This window comes from Brachyistius frenatus, unplaced genomic scaffold, assembly GCF_029030835.1.
Source record: "Brachyistius frenatus isolate BFR_SWC_R1_liver_20210118 unplaced genomic scaffold, ASM2903083v1 Contig_3, whole genome shotgun sequence".
NCBI classification, from domain to species: domain Eukaryota; kingdom Metazoa; phylum Chordata; class Actinopteri; family Embiotocidae; genus Brachyistius; species Brachyistius frenatus.
In genome coordinates this window covers 1,185,208-1,205,889 of record NW_027210602.1, presented here as the reverse complement: position 1 = coordinate 1,205,889, position 20,682 = coordinate 1,185,208, and the positions used below count along the sequence as shown (strand labels likewise).

Here is a 20,682-nt window from a genome sequence, read left to right as displayed (position 1 = left end):
CCCTTCCATGACAGTAGGCTGCTATCTGACAGCATCTCGGCTCTGTTGGAGTTGTACAATAAATATACAGTACACTTGATGCGGCTTCTCTGTCGTATCCGAGCGCTAAATTGGCAAAGTATTTACACGGGGCGGGGAAGCAAAAAAAAAAAAAGTGCACCGAAAGCCGTCAGTCCGCCCGCCGATAGCACCATCGCGGTCGTCCCAAAGACAGGAGTCCGACACATCCAGCTCCCGTCCGTCCTCCTCGGAGAGCGATGTGTCCAGCACTTTGGATTCATACAACAACAAACACGCAGGAAGACTAACAATGATGTCATTCATTATTATTATAATAAAAATAACATCACCAACAAATAATCTTCCGAGTTGCACTTCACAGAAGTGAACATTTAAACAGTGTGTGTCAGCGTTCGGGGCTGAGCAGTGGTTTGGATTCCACCGGGATGGAGGGCAAGGAGGGTGAACGGGGGGAGTCTGCTCTCCCCGTCTGTCCGCAGCGCTCGTCTCCTCCGCTGGTCCAGAGTTGGCTTTCTTTTTTCAGTCTGACTTGTTTTCTTCTTCTTCTTCTTCTTCTTCTTCTTCTATGCCTCCCAGTGCCGTATCCCTCCATCTTTCTGGCCTCTCGCTGCGTCTCGTTCCTGTCCTCCGAAGGTCAGTGTCCCTGGCAGGTCTTGCAGCACATCTGTCTGAAGTACGCTCGGCTGCAGAACTTGAACTTCAGCACCAGCGGGCAGTACGCCACTTTGTTCACATCTTTGCATTCTGGGGAGAGGAAGAAAATAGCTGCGTTAAAAAGAGAATACAACTTTTTTCATTGGTATTACTGGTTTTAAGAGTCATAGTGCTAAGTAGGTGTTGTTCAAATATTAGAGGGCTTCTGTTATGCGTTTGTAATTTGTTCCACTGGTGGCACGTTTCCATAAAATAGTCAATGTGTATATTTCTGTCTCTTTCGTTTAATAAAGTCAGAAATAAAATACTGCTATTTTCAACGGTTGATCTGGATTATTGTCCGATTTCAGACAAAACATGTTCCTGCAAATGTTTCAGAATAAAAGCCTTGTTCAGAAAGGATTGGTTTCTGTCTGCTGAAATGCTAGAGGGCTTTTAATTTGACACCTACAGGAAGTGTTGAGTTTGTGTAAGCAGCGCAATACAGTAACTTTAACGGGGCAAACGGGAGCGGATCAAAAGGACTGCCAACATTTAATTTTAATTTTAATTTTTTTAAATATATACACAGAAGGACCTTTAAACCTGAGAAAAAAAATGACTTTCACCGTTCAAGTACAAATTACAAAACTGTTATTTACACATTCAGTAGTTATGGTGCAACATTCGCTCTGTTTTAGCTCTATTTTTGGTCTCCAACTCCTGACGGAAATATCTGGATAGTTAGCTGCTAAACGCTCCGCTATGTTTGCTGTTTGGTGCTGAACAGTTCGAGTTTAACTGGAAACAACAAAAAATTATGCAAACTATGCGAGCGGAGATTGAACAAAAACAGCTAAACAATGAACTGAAAGTTACTATAATTTTTTAAGCTCATCAAGATTTGATACGTCAATGAAATGGCATGAAAAACTGCGGCTATATTTCCTGATCCAGAATGGATCGGCAGCTTGAAATGAACGCTCTCATTGAACAAGACTTACACATTTTCTCATCAGTAGTTCATATTGGTTCTTTCTAATAGGTTAAGACGAAATAACACATGGATACTCTGCTTTTATTTTGTAAAAAGAGCATTTCCTCTACTTTGATTGGGCAACAAATGGAGTTGTTTTTTTTCACTCAAGAGCCTTAAATAATTCAGAGAAAAGTTCAGGTGTTAAACGACCTTGGTTTCTATAAAATAATCTGGTATGTTTGTGGAGGAATTGGGTGTTTGTCTCTCGTATGTAATGAAAACACATGCGACGCTTCGGACTGGAGCTAACCTGCTACATGAGGGTCTGTGTGTCTCCCTCCGGCTTCAGCAGAATGAAACTCTGCAACTATACTTGGACTCAGAAACCCTGACTGAGACAGATCCTGGCCTTGTTCGCTAACTGGGCTGACTGCCATCGCTACGACGTGCGCGCACACACACACACACACACACACACACACACACACACACACACACACACACACACACACACACACACACACACACAGATTGCTCGCTGAACGGCAGACAGGCAGCGCTCTAAATGCCTTATCACGATCAGAGTGTCTTCCCTTATTAGGCTTCGGCCCCGGCCTCCGCAGAGCCAAATGAAACGAGACGTTGCCTCACTGCTGTCCGTAAAGGAACAATTAGCCTACAGCTAATCCCATTAGCCAGCCTGTAAACGCTGCTCACGTTTTCCATTCAGGCTAATCGAAAGGCCCTTCTCTGTGCATCTGAATAGCCATCCATCATGTGTAAGTGTATATGGAGGGCCGAGCTGCTTCGCTCTGACCACGAGCCAACCTCGCTGGAAAGATTAATGTAGCTGGCAGAGTGCGGAGGAGTGTGTCATCCGGGAGTGTTTAGGTCATAGCACAGCGGTGGAGATGAAGATACAGACGGTGTGTAACCTCGGTCGCTCGGGGCTTTGTGTGAAAGCATAAACAGCAAAATACACATGAAACACATTTTCTTCTCGAGCCTCCTTCCGTCATCTTACCGTCGCCGTTGGAGATGGGCGTGGCGTCGCACTTGCTCTCGCACTGCTGCATGGTGGTGGGTCGGAGGGACTCTGCGCACTCGTTCGACGGCTGCCCCGTGTAGGACAGACACTGCACCGTCCTCATCTGCTGGCCCAGGCCGCACTGCGCCGAACACTGGGACACAAAGCATCAGAACAGGAGTCATTACCTCATTCAGCTGATAAATCTAACGAGCTAAATGAGGAGCGTCTTCCCCTCCCTGACCTCCTGAGCGCTGGCCAGGGACACCCGGCCTATTCTGTAGTAATTCCTGCACACACACACACACACACACACACACACACACACTCTCTCTCTCTCTGCACAGCCTGATCCAATCAACCAATCACGGTGCACAGAGGCAGCGAGCAGACAGACCCTTCCTCGATCTGATTAAGCGGCTGCCTGTTACTGACTGTTTCCAAACTTTGAGTAAACGGGTCAAATGATGCTTTCAAAAGTCTTAAAACCCATTTTAAATCTTTAAAAAGTTCTGTTTCCTCTTTATGTTTTGTGTCTTTTCTGCATCTTTAATTTCCCCCTTTGCTCATTTCTTCTTCGTGTAAAGTTTTTTGTAACTTTGGCCTTGAAAACTGTTGCATGGATATTTGCATATTGAGGGCTTCATGTACGGTGAGGTGCGTCTCAGACCTGCAGCGACTGCAAAAAACTATCAGTATATTTCACCTTTACAGTTAAATTTCTTTTATCCTGATAATTAAATATTTTTGGCGCATGCCTGTAGTCGTCATGGTAACGATGTCACAAATACAGCTGCAGAAATGAGTGAAAAACACTAAGAAAAAAACTAACTTGAGAAATAAAAAAGAAAATTCTTTTAAAAAATAAAGTGACTAGATGGATTTATGATTAAAGTTGCATTACGACGTATACACAGGCCAATCACAGGTTGTCTTCAGTCCTGTAGCTCCATGACAGAATGATCGCTCACTGTTTTTCTATCAGGTTAAAGGTTGGACAGCCGGCCGTGTTGAAGGCTTACATGAGACATGAGTTTGTGACATTACAAACTGACGGTAGTCCAAACGTCACAGTTGCTAAAAACGAGCTGTGTGCATGTCTCTGTGTACTGAACATTATGATACTTTAACAAGATTTAGGCAGCACATAAACCTGCTTTATAGTTCAAATCTGAATTTGTACAACATGGGACCTTTTAGTAAAAGCGACATGAAGACTTTGCTCCATATTGGCGGAACGAAAATGTTTGATGAGGAGTGAAAATTTTACTTTAGTGAACCCAAAATCTGTTTCAGCCTTTCTTTGACTACCATCAGAGCGCCAGTAGTAGTAAAAACTGAGATTGGCGCTGTGAGTCGACGTTAAAACTTCTTCGTAGAAGAAAACAAAGAGACTCATAAAAAAACAACATGTCTGTGCCAACGGACCGTCGGCAAGACACAAGCCTCAAACAAAAAGAATCTGAGCTGACGCCGTAAACACGGAGAAATAACACACCTGTCAGCTGTCACTGTGTGTGTGTGTGTGTGTGTGTGTGTGTGTGTGTGTGTGATGTAAATCCAGGCAGCGCCCCCCACCCCCCGTCACCTTCAATGATCCTCTCTGGCGGCCTCAGATCAGCAAGCTTGCATGTCATCCCTTCCCAATTAAAGAGTCTTTATGAGGGCCGCGCTGCCGGCCATGACAGACGGCGTACGTCAGTGGTGCAACTTAAGTGGGATTTGAACCGGTGACCTTCTGGCCCGGGAGGCCGGGCACTCGCTAGCTGGCAACAATCTGCCCTTTCTGACGCGGTACGGGAACGAGGCGGCGATGATGAAGTTCATAATTACAGCCAGAAAAAAACAGGAGGGTGAGGACTGCATGTACATGTGTACACACACACACACACACACACACACACACACACACACACACACACACACACACACACACACACACACACACACACACGTGGCCGATATGACCTAGACTGCCTAACCCAGAGGTTAAAGGTCAAGAGTGGAGGCGATGTCATGGTTTCAGGTGTGTGATTCAGGTCAGAACTGCTGTGTTTGAAATTCCACTTTTACTCTGAACTATGAACAAATCCCATTTAAATAACAAGCCATACTTCTTGCAGATACAACTATCTCTGACGCACGACTCGTTGGCGAACGCTCCCCCGACATGCGTCACTGCCGCGCTGTGGAACGTTCAGCAGTCATTTCGGGAGAGGAGGGGGGCAGGAATGCTGAGGCCCGGTCTGACAGGGGAGACCGACTCCAAACATCCAAACATCCAGGAGGATTTTACCGCCACCGATCACACACTTGGACCCGCGAACGCAAACGTACACGCACACGTCACAGGAACCCCAGGCAAGTCACCAAGTCAGATTATACAAACCATCCAGCAGCACATGGGACCTTTTAAACATTCAAACTATCCCTGGAAGTAAAAAGGAGACATTGAACCTACCTGTCCCCATTCACCGGGGATCCAGCGAGGAGGAGGACAGCGTCCTAAACTGCAGCGGGTCCGGACCGGCGGTTTGTTGTGGCTCGGGCAGTGGGCGGGCGGGAAGGTCTTGGTCAGGTCGCTGCTCTTACACAAGGCGATGCGGTGCTTGAAGCCGGGGCCACATTTAGGAGTGCACTGAAGAGAGAGGAGGGGGAGGAGGAGGAGTCAGAGGAGGAAGATCTCAACAGCACAGAGAGCCAAAGGAAACAATCTCCCCAGCGGCGTCTCACCTCTGACCAGTCCAGAGTGACCCACTTGGGCGGGCAGGACTGGTTGTTGCAGGACTCCCTCTCGATGGGCCGGTGAGTGAGACAGTGGGTGTCCTCCAGCGTCTCCTCCTCAGCAGGACCGATTTTCCTGATGCACAGGACCGTCCTGGTCCTCGTCCCGCCGTCGCACGTCTTCCCGCACTCCGACCAGTCGCCAATGAACCACCTGGAGGAGAGAAGAACCGGGCCGACGGATCAGTCAAAGAACGTCTCTGTAATTATACAGACACTGGACATTTAAATGACTTTATCATGGTCAGAGTTGGACAAGATGGCATGAAGGTCATAATCTCCTTGCTTCTTCTTTCCTAATTCAAATTCAGAAATTTGCCAATTTCAGACTAATAAATCCAGATCCTGCACAAGTTTTCTACAGAAACACTGCTTCTACAAATTTCTATCCTTTGTTCTAGACTGTGGTCCTAAGCTCCTTTTCACACCGGCTAGAAAGTTCAAACCAAACCACATAGGTGTGAAAGCACCTTAAGAGACAGATACTTCCCTCAGGAGTTGGTAGAGACCAAAAACAGAGCTAAAAGGAAGTAAAATATGTCCTGAACACGCCTCCAAATCAATGCAACTGTTGCGCAATATCTACTTCGTATATAACCAACTGTTTGCTTATTAAACAGTTCGTTATAGATGACTGTCTTATTTTGGGCCTGTCAATTATCTGTAAACCACTTTGAACTGCACCAAAATGGACGAAATGTGCTTTATGAATAAAGTTTTATTGATTGATTGACTGACTTTGCAAAGTGTGTGTAAAAATACTTCCGAGCCCAACCCACAGCCCTCTGACCTTTCGTAGCCTCCTAAAAAAAAAGGATTCACTTTGTGAAAACTGGTTTGTGGTCATTTTATTAACTGCAACTCTTTGGTGGGGAATATGCATATCATTAAGTACAATATAAAATTAAAAACACAAATTAATACTTGTGAAATACAGAGCTGGAGTCTTGAGATATTTAGCTTAGCCTAGCATGTTAGCCTTGCTCTCTCCGAAGTTCAATAATTGAACTACCAGCATCTCTAAAGCTGATTAACACTTTATATCTCATCTATTTAATTGGCGCCAAAAGGAAACCAACCTACTGGTTTGTGAACTGCCTGGTTTGAAACCTACAGTTTGGCATTTGTGGCGGGTTTTTGAAAGTGAAAGGGAGCGAATTTATCTAATGACACCATAAAGACTCGTGGAAAACATTTACTGACTTTATATTTCAGGAGAGAACTTGATGTTTTTTTTAAAGGGAGTCTATTGGAGACGGCCCCTAGTGGTCCTCAGTGGTATTGCACTTCAAGGCACTTCCACACTGACTACATCCATTTTTGTATACAGTCTGTACACAAAACAGTGAAATAAAACTGACCATTTGTGGTTTCGATGGCGTTAACGTTGTTGGCTAAACTCGGCCAATCACTTCCTTGAGTTACATTGATATTAAACTTCCTATATAACTCTCAGAAATACAGTAGCAGTTTTTTTTTACAAAATGTTCAACATTTGCTTTAATATTTCTTAAGCAGTTTTTTTTTTTTCAAAATAAAAGTATTTTCTGTGACCTCCAAACTCTTCCATGTAAGATAAAATGTGGAAATAACTTTTGAGCACTTAAACAAGTGTGAAAACATGAAAACTCGAGCGTCCGTCTGCAGACTCGAGCATTAATATCACGAAGCTGCACAGACAACAGCCTTCCAAACACAACGAGCCGGTGAGATATTACATCATGTGCAGGAATGTATACAGAATTAACGACGTGTTTGAACATCTGCGTTAGCTTTCATTACGCGAGCCCATAAAACGCCGGCTATTCTGAAACAATCGTGTTTACACGGCCTCCTTCGGTCGGCCTCTACTGACGCAGCAGAAGGTGTTCGCCTTCCAAACACACGCACACACACACACACACGCGCGCGCACACACACGCACACACACGCTGCCACAGCCTTCAAGCACTAATCAAAACAAATGAGATACCACAAGTCTGCGTCCGCCGAATACAGATGTGAAAATAAATAAGCCGAGACTGTAGTCTGAACATATGAAAACAAATTACCGCTGATACAGTAGATTTATGGCACTATCAGTTTTTTCTGGCTCAAACGCCGCCACTCGCTCTCACACACAAATAATTGTCAGCCGGTCTGCAGCTAATTAACCTGATGCATTTAATCCCTCTTCTTGTAGACATGACTGAAGTGAGTCTGGCCGCGCTTTTGGCCACCGAACACGAGTTCATATTCCACCTGTATACGTGTGTGTGTGTGTGTGTGTGTGTTTTAAATCCTCGAGGAATCATTGAAGAAGCCAAAACAATCAAACACAGGTGGTCATTTTCGGGGCTCTTATTTTTGGCACGACGCAAACACTGAAAATAGTTAACATATGAAGTTATAAATCACTGCCGTTATATTTTATTATTTTCTTCCAAACACGTTTTACAACCAGGGCTCATTGAAGGTAAATTAATATCATGAGTCAGTCTTGTTTTTTATGCAGGGTTTTTCTTTTGAGAGCATCGACGTCGGCCGCTATACTCCATATTTTTATATATTTTTGTATGAACGACGGATCGGATGTCTGTGTGTAAAGTGAAAGGTGTCGCTCAAAGAGACAAACCTACGGAGAATCATCAGCTACAGTGATTCTCCGCAGCTCTACGGAGCATTTTAGCACCTTTCAGCAAATTATTTTTGTGCACTCGCCGGCAGCGTTACTGTTTTGTTTGATTTTTCTGCTCACTTTGGTGTTGTTTCCTGCTGTTATCAGCAAAATAAAAGCTCTAAAAGAGAACTGTATGCTACCTACCAACAACAAAACCGACATGGTTAGCAACTAGCTGGTAAACGTTGTGGGGGTTTTAGCAGCCTGAAGTCTGAACCAATCAGCAAACAGCAGTGACGTCATCCGTTGGTTTGTGAACTTTATGAAGCCTACAGTTCAGATTTTGTCCGTCACCATCTTGCTAGCTCGGAGCAGTTTGGAGCAGGAAGTGACCATATTTGGACGAGCTGGGGGAGGAGCGAGCTGTGGATCTGACTGATCTGATTGGAAACCTGACAATACTAAGTCCCGCCCACCGATAGCTGTAACCTGACTGCACCACAGGCCTGTCAATCAAACAGACACGCCCCCAAAAAACACATCTTTTTGAAGCTTATTTTCTAATTAATGACAGATTGTTTTCAGATGGACCTCCAGAAAACTAATAAGAAGGAGTGACTTTAGCTAACAATACCGAGATAACTGGTGGAGACATTTTATTGACTTTGTATTTGATGAGAGAAGTTGAATGGAAGTCTGGTCCTTTGCTCCAGACCTTTGTTCAAGGCTCTTTTCAGTTTAGTTCAGACCAAACCAAGTAGATATAGAAGCACCCGATGAGATCAATACTTCCCTCGGGAGTTGGTAGAGACCAAAAATAGAGCTAAAAGGAAGTAAAATACATCTTGAACATGCCTCCAAATCAATGCAAATGTTACCTTATGTCTACTCTGTAAATAAGCAACTCTTTGCTTATTAAACATAGGGAGATAATATGTCAGTATTGTGTTTGCTGCCAGTTTCTAACTCCAGTAATTTTACAGATGTCCTTCTAGTTGTAAATGAAAAGGTAACCCGGCCTCTGTGCTACGTACTCGGGAGGACACGGCTCAGTGTTGCAGTCCCTCTGGTTCTCTGGAGGTTTGCCGTCTGGGTCACAGTAGCTGTTCTGCACCACCGAGTTGTCGTCCAGCCTCTTACACACCACCTCCTGCTTCTGGGAGCCTGCAGGGAGAAAAACACACTGATCGATAAGGCGACGTACAGAACCTCAGCTGATCTCACTCGCGTAAAAAAAAAAAAAAAGCCCCTCAGAAACATGGAGGCCGGGCCGCCATGTGGAGCGGAGGACGGTGTCGTTTTCAGTCTGTAGTAAATCCAGACATGTAAATTCCTGATTCTTTGCAGGATATGTTGGCAAATCACTTTTACAGAGCAAAGAGCTCTTTACTTTGGCTGCTGCCAGTGAGCGTGAGGGCTACCGTATCGGTGTCACACCTCCCACTGTGTGTGTGTGTGTGTGTGTGCATGCAGTGTGTGTGTGTGTGTGTGTGTGTGTGTGTGTGTGTGTGTGTGTGTGTGTGTGTGTGTGTGTGTGTGTGTGTGTGTGTGTGTGTGTGTGTGTGTGTGTGTGTGTGTGCCGTACCAACTAAGACGGGGTCTGTTTGGGCCCTCATGGGACAGATCCCACAGCAGACTTGTCTGGCAGATGTAATGAGATATGGACGTGAGTGAGTGAGTGAGTGAGTGTGTGTGTGTGTGTGTGTGTGTGTGTGTGTGTGTGTGTGTGTGTGCGTGTGTGTGCGTGCGTGCGTCGGGGTAGCAGCAGAGTTTCGGCTCAGAAGGTGTTTTTCATGGGTTTTATGACTGTAGTGAAATATTAAAGAACACTTGGTGATTAGCTGAGTGAGCGCTATCGACCGGGTGTGTGATTAAATAACTGATTTAGAGCTCCGTGCGGTCGCAGACGCAAATTAGATCATTTGGGTCAACAATGCAGCGGCATGTTTACGACGCTGCGTGCTTCAGACTTCTGCTCCGGACCTGGAGATCCTTCCTCGGGAGAAGCCGCATGCTTATTCAGTCGTGCTTTTACAAAATATTACAAACCCGTCCAGGCCAGCGCTTGACAACTGGTAAGAAACACTATTTATTGTTACATGAAACCCATTGCTTTTGGGCTAAAAGGTTTGGTTTAGTCATTCTTGAGGCCGTGGTCGACATTTCGCTGCGGTTTTTCAGACTCTGAATGTTGGACTTCGCTGGTAAACCAGAAGCTATGCGGAGCAGCTCATTCACAGAACTTACACCATATTCATTACTTTGGCTAAAATATGGAAAATATACATATTGAATTTATTAGAGGGCTTCATCTCCAGCTATAAAGTAACGATTCTGGAAACCAAGCTCAGGTTCTGATGGCGGGTTTCCTCAAGTATTTGTGGAAACATTGGTCGGGGAAGATTTACAGAATGACACACACACACACACACACACACACACACACACACACACACACACACACACACACACACACACACACACACACACACGATATAAAATGTTTGAAAAGGTTAGAAATATTCACGAAGAATTTAAACACCCCGCAGCGTTTTATGATATTCAACACCGAAATGCTTGGAGGGCTCTTTTTCACCAGAAGGTTGACACAGAGAAGACGGTGACCTTCTTCTCCACAGGAAAATAAACTCTAATAATGAAGGTTTTACATACAAAAAAGATGTAATGTGTGCTTAGTAATAATATGCAACATGTAAAAGTTGATTAAAAAGTATATTTGAAAGCATTTAACATGCAAAAAAAAGGTTGGTTATGTATTTTTGATGCCTGCAGACACCTGACAGGATCGAAAAAAGATAATTAAAGGATGAATGGTTAAAATATGGAGAAAACACAAACTTTTAAGAAGTTGAACTGGGCGCTTTGGACTTATTTGCTGCACAGGTTTTGCATTTGAGAAGCGCCAACGATAAAGAAAACTCCTCCACAGGAGCAGAGACTGAAGATGCAGCAGTAAAACTCACCTCCAGCGCAGGTAGCTGAGCATTCGGACCAGGGCAGGTGGTGCCAGGAGAAGCCCACCTCGTTGTCCCCGCTGCCCGTGCGCTGGATGGGCACATTGAACTTGTAGCGTATTCCCATGTTCTGCTCCTGGAGGAGGACCTGCAACGGAAAGGGGATGTATTAACTGATCATTCTGGGATATTAACACTTAATAATGAACATGCTAGCAAACAGCGGCTCATTTTAGGCTCCTTTTATCGTTTCCATCAACTCCTCAAGTAAAAATTGTTGTTCAACAGCTAGTTTCTGACTGTTTGGTGCTTGATAGTTAACATACAGCGTTTTTTTGTTGTTGTCATATAACCAAAACAAAGAGCTGAAAGGTTTTAAAACGCTGATGTTGGGCGATAATTTAAACCAGTCCAGATCAGTAAGGTTCTGTGGGGTTTATATCAGCCTGCTGGATGCAGATGGAGAGACAGGAAGTTTGTTAGCCACAGAGAAATGGCCGGCGGTCAGGAGGCCGGGTGCTCGTCTCTTCCGGAGGTGCTGTGTGGTCCGGTTCATTTCAACATTTCATGTCAAGAGAGAAACCACGAAGTTCTACAGCAAAGAAGAGGCTCAGCTGCATTAAGTCAGAGGGAATGTCATAACGCTGTCTTAAATTCAATGTTAATTCACTCAAGAATAACATCAATGTTCGATCAAGTGATTTTTATGTTTTCTCTCAGCCAGAATTTTTTTTTTTTTACTTTCCTCAAACTTCTGGCTGAGGTCACCTGAGGTCAACATCCAGATGTTGAGTTCAAGTGGACCAACAGACCAACAGCATCAACTCTACAGTACAAACAACAAGATGAAGAGCTGCTAAGTAAGAGGAGAAGTTCATGTCTTTGGAGATGACTTGCAGTTATGAAACTTTACCAGATTGAATATGAACAACTGCTGATTCTTTACTAAAAATTTAAATGTGTGAATGAGAAATTAACGGTGGATCCCAAGGTTTGAGACATCAGTAGTGATATTTTTATGAGCACGTCCCAACATGGTTTCATGGTTTTCCAATGACAGTTGGCCAAGGTCACACGTGAAGAAATAAAGCGACGCAATGAAGGTAAATGTGCCAAAACATTATTAAAAATCACTCTGTGGCATCTGACACAGATTTATAAAACTCCACCGTCTAAGTTCAAGGAATGAAAACTACAATAACTTTGGATGTTTTATTTCTGTGCTAATCTTTCAATCACAGTTTAAACTTCTGCAGCAGCTTCCCTGATTGTGGATGATTTGACCTCCAGAGGTGACACAAGTTTATGTTCATCTGGTGCATGACAACAAACATGCAGGCGTGTTTGTATGTGACGCAGCACACACTCCTGCTGATGGTTTCATCCAGTTCACTGATCTCCAGGTTGCAGTAACACACGAAGATATGCAGCAACACAAAACTAGTAAACGTGGATGTAAACAATGCTGATTTTAAATCAGAGAACCCAACATATGTTTTTGTGTGTTCATTTTTCATCTTTTACATGAAAACTCCACCAAGTAGCAGCTCTCAGAGAGATTCTGGGTCAGTTTTGCAAATTCATCGCAGTGATTTGTTCCCGAACAAACATGTCTGCGCCTCTGACTTTGACATAACAGCAGAGTTAAAACAGCTCAAAATGATGCATATGAAATAAAGGTACACATACAACTAATGTACCAAAGAAGTGATGTAGTTACCATGACAATCAAGTTTTCAGTGATGGCCCCCAGCGCCTCCAGAGACTCTGGCTCGTCGGAGGGTCTCCTGTAGTGGAAGGCCGTCCCGGCGATGTCGAACTTCCGGGGCCAGTCGATGGTCCACGCTCCGTTGATGTAGTAGTCATCGCCTTCAGACTTCAGAGCTGGAAAAAAATCACAGAAACGACAAAAACACTCTCAGAGAGATGAAATCAAAAGCAGACGGAGAAAACGGTAGCCGGTGATGTCACTGCCATCGTTCGTCTTCTTTATCATCATCCTCGCTGACAGCTCGCTATCTCAGCCGAGTCAGCAGAAACACACACACACACACACACACACACACACACACACACACACACACACACACACACACACACACACACACACACACACACACACACACACACACACACACACACACACAGACGCTGCCAACGAAGTGGCTCACGTGTACCGACACGTACGTGCGTCTTAATTTAGGATGAGAAGGAGAAGACGAGTTCAGGTGGAAGCCTCATGAATACGTCTCTGTCTGGTTGTCAAAACAAACGGCCGTCTCCAAGCACAACACATCTGAAAATATCCATTTTCTCTGCGTTGAATCGAAGCCAAACAGAGGAGAAACAATCCGAGCGCTTGCTGGCAGATTCCCCTCGGCAGCGTTTACGCAGATTAGACGAACAATAGTTTAACTGCTCTTTAACGTATCACAACCCGCGTCTCCATAAATTCCTCTGCAGCACATCTGGCACTGATTGTGAGCATTGTGATTTTTAAACAGAGCAGTTTACACAAGTCTTCAGCCGCTGTATTATTTACATTGTCTCACTTAGTCCTAATAAAACATTAAAAAAAACTCTGCGGACCCAAACACAAAGCACTCAGACAATGCAACAGAAGAAAAATATTATCATTATCGCTGAGGTCACACATGAAATTCATAACAACGTTACAAATTGCTTGGACGGGAGAATCGAGTCCAAAGTGTCACTCTTTAAACTTTGATATACAGACATCAGATCGGAGTAATCCTGGTGGAGCAGCAGCTGTCACCACAGCCCGATAAATCTGAGGCAGCCCGGCGCTTCAAAGAGGAACCGAAGCCCTCCATCATCTCCATCCGCTATGATTTCAACACGCTGTCACATGTCCTTCACTCGTTAATGAACACACTCCGAACCGCCTTTAATTGAATCCGCTTGTCGGATTTTTTCGGTTCTGACAGTTTGTGGAACAAAGTGGACCAGTCTGGTTCCAAAGCAGCATCACGTGGGAGAAAATATTCAGGCAGTTTTCTTTCCTTTTTTTTCATGGCTTCACGTTGGGCAACAGCAGATTAAATGATGGCATCCTCTAATTTGATCTCGACAAAGACGCGAGGAAATCCATGGAAATGAAGTAGACACCAAACTGAACAGATAATATGAAACAGCCTGATGTCGCAATCACACTGCAGTGAATTACAGTGATTGATGGATGGATAGTGACACAATACTGAGAATCTGCAGCCACACTGTTGGGTCTGTGAAGATGTACTCAGGCACAGCAGAGTTAGACACAGTTTTTGCTCCTCATATATTGGCATACATTCAGCTTACCTGAATTTAACTGAAGGTATTTTCAGAAACTTTAAAGACTCTTCTGACTGTACAGATGAAAAAATATTTTGTCTGCTGCTGTAAGAAAAAGATTTTTCACCCGTCTCTTTGGTTGGTTCTCTTTTTCTATCCACGTAGACAGGCTGCCATCTTTGTTTTGAGTCAGAAACGGAGGTGAAACTTGCAAAACAAATTACAAATCTTCCAATAACCATTCATCCAGATGGTAAGAGGACTCACGGAGGACTTGTGTATCCATTAATAAACCTTTTAGGGTTTATTAAACATAACCAGTTCATCAACCTTTAGAACAGATAGTAGTTTTGTGTGGTGACCCAAATCTGGTTAAGTGGTGATTTGAGTTAAATGCTAAGATTAGCATGCTAGCATGCAAACTAATAATGATATATTCCACTGTCTTGATATTTTATGTTGAGATGCCAATAATTGATTGTCAGTATGCAACTCAGAGTACTGCTGTCACTAGTTTTGCAGTTATTTGGTCATAAAAGAAATGGACAATCATCCTCTGGGAACCATGAATATCTGTACCAAAAAATGGCGATCAATCCAAGAATTGTAAAGACATTTAATTAAAAAACACAAATGTCAACCTCATCAAAACACAAGAGGGACAGTCAAAGAAATCCCCAAAGTCCTTGGGATTCCTCCTCAAGGAACAATGAATATCTGTACCATAATTACATGGCAATCCATCCAAAAGTTGTTCAGACATTTCGATTGAAACCACAAATGTCAACTTCATCAAGGGGCTAGACGGCAAGTCAAACAAATCTCCAAAATCTTTAGGATTTATCCTGCGGGAACCACGAATACATGGACCAAATTACATGGCAATCAATCCAAGGGCTGTGAAGACATTTCTCTTAAAAACACAAATGTCAACTCATCAAGGCTCAAGATGGAAAGTCAAGGAAATCCCTAAAATCTTCAGGATTCATCCTCTGAGCACCATAAATATCTGTACCAAATTTTGCAGCAATCCATAAAGACTTTTCACTTAAAACACAAGTGTCATCTCATCAAGATACAACACAACAGGGCAAGTCAGGGAAATCTCAAAATTCTTTAGGGTTCATCCTCTGGGAACCATGAATACCTGCACTAAATTGCATGGTAAGCCATCCAAGAGTTGTAAAGACATTTCACTTAAAACACAAATGTCAACCTGTTGAGGCTTTAGAAGGAAAGTCAATTAAATCACCAAAATCTTTAGGATTCATCCTCTGGGCACCATGAATATCTGCACCAAATTCCGAAAGAATCCTTCCAAGAGTTATAACCGTAAATCTCAACTTCATCAAGGTACAAGAGGGCAAGTCAAGGAAATCTCCAACATCTTTAGGATTCATCCTCTGGGAACCATGAATACCTACACCAAATTGCATGCCAAGCCATTCAAGAGTTGTAAAGACATTTGACCTAAAAAATAGAAATGTCAACCTCATCAAGGCACATGAGGGAAAGTCAAGGAAATCACCAAAATCTTTAGGATTCATCCTCTGGAAACCATGAATATCTGCATCAAATTCCACCGCAATCCATCCACTATTTGTAAAAACATTTGCTTGAAACCACAAATGTCAACTTACATAAGAAGTAAGGGGAACATGAACTAAAGTGGGGTTTATCCGCTGTGGACCATGAATGTTTGTACAAATCTGATTATATTTGTCACTTACCGATATAATTCTTCGACATGGCGACTTCTTTAATCTCGATGTGAACCGAGCCTTTCGGGATCTGAACCACCTCCATGTAGCCTGGAAGACAAGGAGCGGCACCGTTGAGGTCGTATTCCTCCGACTCAATCATATCTCAAAGTCTCATTTAGATGTGACGTATTTTACAACACGGAGAAGACATGAAGTTACCCATGATATACCCGGTAGAAGGACGTATACAATACAATCAAATCACCCAAAAAGGACAAAGCAACCCTCGTGGAGAACAAAACAATCCCCTCCTTTTTTTTTTTTTTTTTTTTTAGACACACACACACACACACACACAGTATTTTTAGATGGTTTACCAGCCATACCATAGAAGGAGAAATATGTTTTCTCTCCCTCTCTCCTGCTCTCTATAGACTACCTCAGGCTGCAGCCAACACCAGAGTCGCTATCTCCACTCCTGATTTCTCCACTCCATGATGTAATTAATGGGAAAAATATTATGTTTTGATCTATATTCTGACAACATAATTCTAAATAGCCAAAAACATATGCTCGGCTGGTGGGTGACAAAGGCGCATTTCCATGAAAGATTATCTTTCTGGCTTCAAGTACGTTGGCTTTGGGACAAAAAGCTGCTTCGCCAAGAGGACGATGAGTTCCTCTGTTTTCCTCTCCGTCATCTCCGGTGACTTTAAGTTGGACACATGTGGTCATCGAACCTAAAACACATTATCTCTGCTCTGTAATACATCAGCGAAGGCCTGACAGGTGACAGAACATCTGAAACAGGTTTTTACCTCCTCGGGGCAGAGACTCGTTGAAGAGTCCCTCAGTGGCCTCGCAGGTGCTGCCGTCCCCTCCGCACACTCGGCATCGATCCTCTTTAGCGTCGGAGCCCAAGATGTTGTCGCAGCCCACGTGCTTTGAAGCCGACAGAGAACGAGAGTTAGTCAAAGCACATCTTTCATGGTCTTCGAAGAATTGTTCACCGTTTTGGGAAATATGTTTTGAAGATTGGTACCACTGATGTCTCGAGAAAGGAAGCTAATGTGGAAGCGGCAATAACTGCAGTTCCTCGAGTGGACACTTGAGGCTCCAAAAGTGTTAAAATGCTGAACTTTACAGTAGAAATAAACATGTTTACAGCCTGGTGCACAAGATGGTTTAGTCTCTATGGGTTATTTCCCCGTCCATGACAACTGTACAGTGGTGAATTTTTATATCATTCTCCCGTTTAAGATCAGAAATTGGTCTGTTTGATTGACAGATGGAGAGGTCCCAGTTGCTTGCTGCCTTCATCTTTTCCATTGACTGTCAGCTAGACCGAATCAGCGCTGGTTTCAGCAGCCAGGCTCCACCTCTTTGACCATTTTTGTATTAGGTAGCGGAGTCAGGCACAGCCAAGATGGTGACAGTTGGAGCCACCCACATTGAGCTTCTAGAAACCTATTGGTGACATCATGGAGGCTGCGTCCATTTTTTTTATATAAAGTCCATGTCATTAAAGTCAGAAAAGTACACCTACCACCACTCCAAAAGTTCACTAATAAACACGTTATATCTTGTTTTATCTCTACAAAATCTAAAGCAGGTTCTGGTCTCATAATTTTTCACATTAATAACAGTATTTCTGTTCCTATATGGATTAAACAAACAAGATACAATGTGTGAACTACTGCGCTTTCAATGAGTATTTTGTTACCTTCATGCAGAGCTAGGATAGCTCTTTCCCATTTTTTTGTCTTAATGCCAAGCTAAGCTACCTGTCTTAACCAGTATCATGTGATTAAATGCTTTAAATTTTTTTATCTAACCCTCAACATTCTTGTCAAACCAACAAATTTCTAACATTTTCAATCTAAATTTCGATAAAAACCTTATGTAACAACAAACTAAAGAAAAGTTAAACCAGGACTGAATGAAACAGTTTGGGGGAATTTTTTTTTTTTTCTGAATGGATTTTTCTCGGTTGTTTATGAAGGAAGTCACCAGAATACAATGCCCTCTTTTTTGTTTTCATTATTTATACAGCATTCACACAATACAGGCCTCTACTGTAGTGGGGAGTGTCGGTGGAGAAACTTTTCACTAAAAACACACATCTCTGCAGAATAACATCAACTTTACTGAATAAATACTTTTTTTTTATAAAATGACTTTACTTTGAAGCTCATTCTTGAACTCTAAAATAAATCAAAGTTTGAAGTGAAAAAAACAAAAAAGTGGAGCTTAAGTACAAATTTATTATACTTTTCTTAAAATGCATCATTTTATGAACCTTAATACCAAATATATAGAACAAATCCCATGATTTTAACAGTTATTGTGGGCCTTGGCCTCTACTGCTGCTCTGAGTGACATTTAGCACCACGGGTCAGAAACTATTAAAAACCAGATAAACAAATTGTTGGTTTGTAGTCAAATCTGTTTACACAGCATTCACAGCTGTAATTGTTAGTAACTTAGCATATTTTTATGATAAAGATATAACAATGAGAGCTCATAAAAAATGATGGACTCTGAGTGTTTAAACTCGGCAGTGTAGCAGATATAAAATAAATGTTAACATGGAGGCCGTCTGGAGCCCATTAAATCTTTATCTGTGCTCCATTTGGAGTGATTGCTTCATTGCCTGATTGGTAATGCCTTGGAGCTTCACAGGAGGAACCGCTGCTAGATTTTCACTGACGGTTTTCATTACTCAGGCTTTTTAAGAGCTGCGACACCGGCAGTGTTGTCTGTTGATGGTTAAGTTTAATGCAACATGTACACAAAAGGAGCCGCTACTCAAGTTCACTTAGGACATTTTACATCAAAAGTTTTTTAGATTTAACCATTAAATATGTGAACGCAGGACTTAAACTTAGAAAAGTGTTAACTGCTTCCTGCGTGCAGCGTTTTTGTGCAAAATTTTACCTTTTAAAAGTAGTTTTGCATCATTTCTATGTCTATATGTGCAATATCTTTACAATTTAAACAATTCTACTTTTTCCTGCTTCTTAAAATAAATTTTCATGTCATTTTTACAGTTCATTAATTGTTTTTATTAGTTTTTTTGTGTTGTGTGAATATGACTTTAATCATTTAGATGAAGTTGAACTGAGTTGCACTACTAAACATATATAACATACTCACTAGTTCACTCTACACTAAGATGTAAATGGAGATTTCATTCACTTCGATTTCATGCATTTGTATAACAAAACATTCAGTTTTTACATTGATGTCATTATTTAATTTCCACCTGTATTATTCTTTATAATTGTCAGGAGTTTTGGGAAACTGTTGCATGAATACAAACATATAAATCATCATCACTGACGTGCGAATTGTTGCTTAACAGTAATACATAAATAAGAAGTATTGCACCTGAGGGATTATCAGCACAAGGTAGCGTGCGTTAAACAGATTTTTAGGGCACAATATTAAACAGTAAATCAACAATGCTGCCAGTTGATTGAACTGTCCTGATAAATGATAAATAGTTGAAGCTATTTTTTTATGCAAAAAAGAAATCTCACTTTGCAGCTCCAAAGAGAAGATTTGCTGCTTTTCTCTGTTTCGTATCGCTGCAAACTGCAGATCCTTTGGTTTTTAATTGTTGGTCGGACAAAGAGACATGTCTGATGACGTCAACAAGGACTCTGGGGAAATGAGATGGAAATTTTATGGACCAAACATTTTGCACATAGAGCAATAAATCCTTTCTTTCCCCCTGACTCACAATGTTGCAACACAATTAGTGCACTTTATAGTAAATAGTGTTTAATTCATCAATAATTTTAATCTAAAAACATCGAATATAACAGTAAAACACTGACAGGAAGCATTTTCGTGAATAAACTTCACAGTTCTCAAAAAGCTGACTGCTTTTATAAAACCTGAGTTTACTTTTGATTTCAATACTTCAGTAAATTCAATATCAAAAAATTACTTTTGACACTTAATATTTACCAAAGTCCTTTTCTGATTAGATATCTGTACTTTTACTCAAATATAATGGAAACAGCTCACAAACTTTTCTTTTCAAACTTTCTTCAAACCCACAAAAGTTTAAAAGCAATATCCAAAGTTTACAAATTTCACTCTGAATGTTGGTGACATTGATATAAAATGACGCATGATACGATCTAAAATATTTCCATTTAATGGCATATCTTAAAAACCTCTCTTTTTTTTAATTGAAACTTCAATGTGAGCGTTTCTTGTTATGAAACAGGGAAAAATATAAATCAGGTATCAAAGGAGGAAAAAGTTTGAGTATTCCTTTCAGTGTAATCATCATATAGGCTTAATGAAGAGTTTGAAGAGGCTGATGCTCAGATTATGAAGAATAATATGATTTAAAAATCCTTAAAGCTGCTTAAAGAAACAGTAAAAGTGTGCATTAAAACTGCGACGGTACAACTGGAAGGATTTCTGTTGTCACCGACAGTTTTCAGCTCTTTCTGCTGTCCATCACTCTCTCCTCTGTCACCTCTCCTCCACATGTGCACAGCTCTGAGTGTCTCTGAGAGCTTTCCAAGCAGACGGTGTTCCTGAGATTTATCACGTGGTGGCAGAGCCGGCCTCTGAAATAAAGCGACGCGCTGGATTCAGACTGTAAATAAAGCTGTAACGCTCCTCCGGTAGAGGGAATAATATTC

The 20,682-nt window shown here is 42.2% G+C and overlaps 1 protein-coding gene across 1 annotated transcript in view; it reads right to left on the bottom strand.

Moving 5' to 3' along the window:
- Window positions 1-309: 309 nt before the first annotated feature.
- Window positions 310-20,682, bottom strand: part of adamts6 (ADAM metallopeptidase with thrombospondin type 1 motif, 6) — a 58,238-nt gene continuing 37,865 nt past the window's right edge. Inside the window, exons 17-25 of the mRNA XM_069701711.1 lie at window positions 16,834-16,957; window positions 16,043-16,123; window positions 12,739-12,902; window positions 11,028-11,166; window positions 9,078-9,207; window positions 5,394-5,598; window positions 5,122-5,298; window positions 2,658-2,814; window positions 310-765 (exon numbers count right to left, since the gene is read on the bottom strand). Of these exons, the coding sequence (XP_069557812.1) occupies window positions 656-765; window positions 2,658-2,814; window positions 5,122-5,298; window positions 5,394-5,598; window positions 9,078-9,207; window positions 11,028-11,166; window positions 12,739-12,902; window positions 16,043-16,123; window positions 16,834-16,957 (1,287 nt within the window). The 3' untranslated portion in view covers window positions 310-655. The remainder of the gene's footprint in view (window positions 766-2,657; window positions 2,815-5,121; window positions 5,299-5,393; window positions 5,599-9,077; window positions 9,208-11,027; window positions 11,167-12,738; window positions 12,903-16,042; window positions 16,124-16,833; window positions 16,958-20,682) is intronic.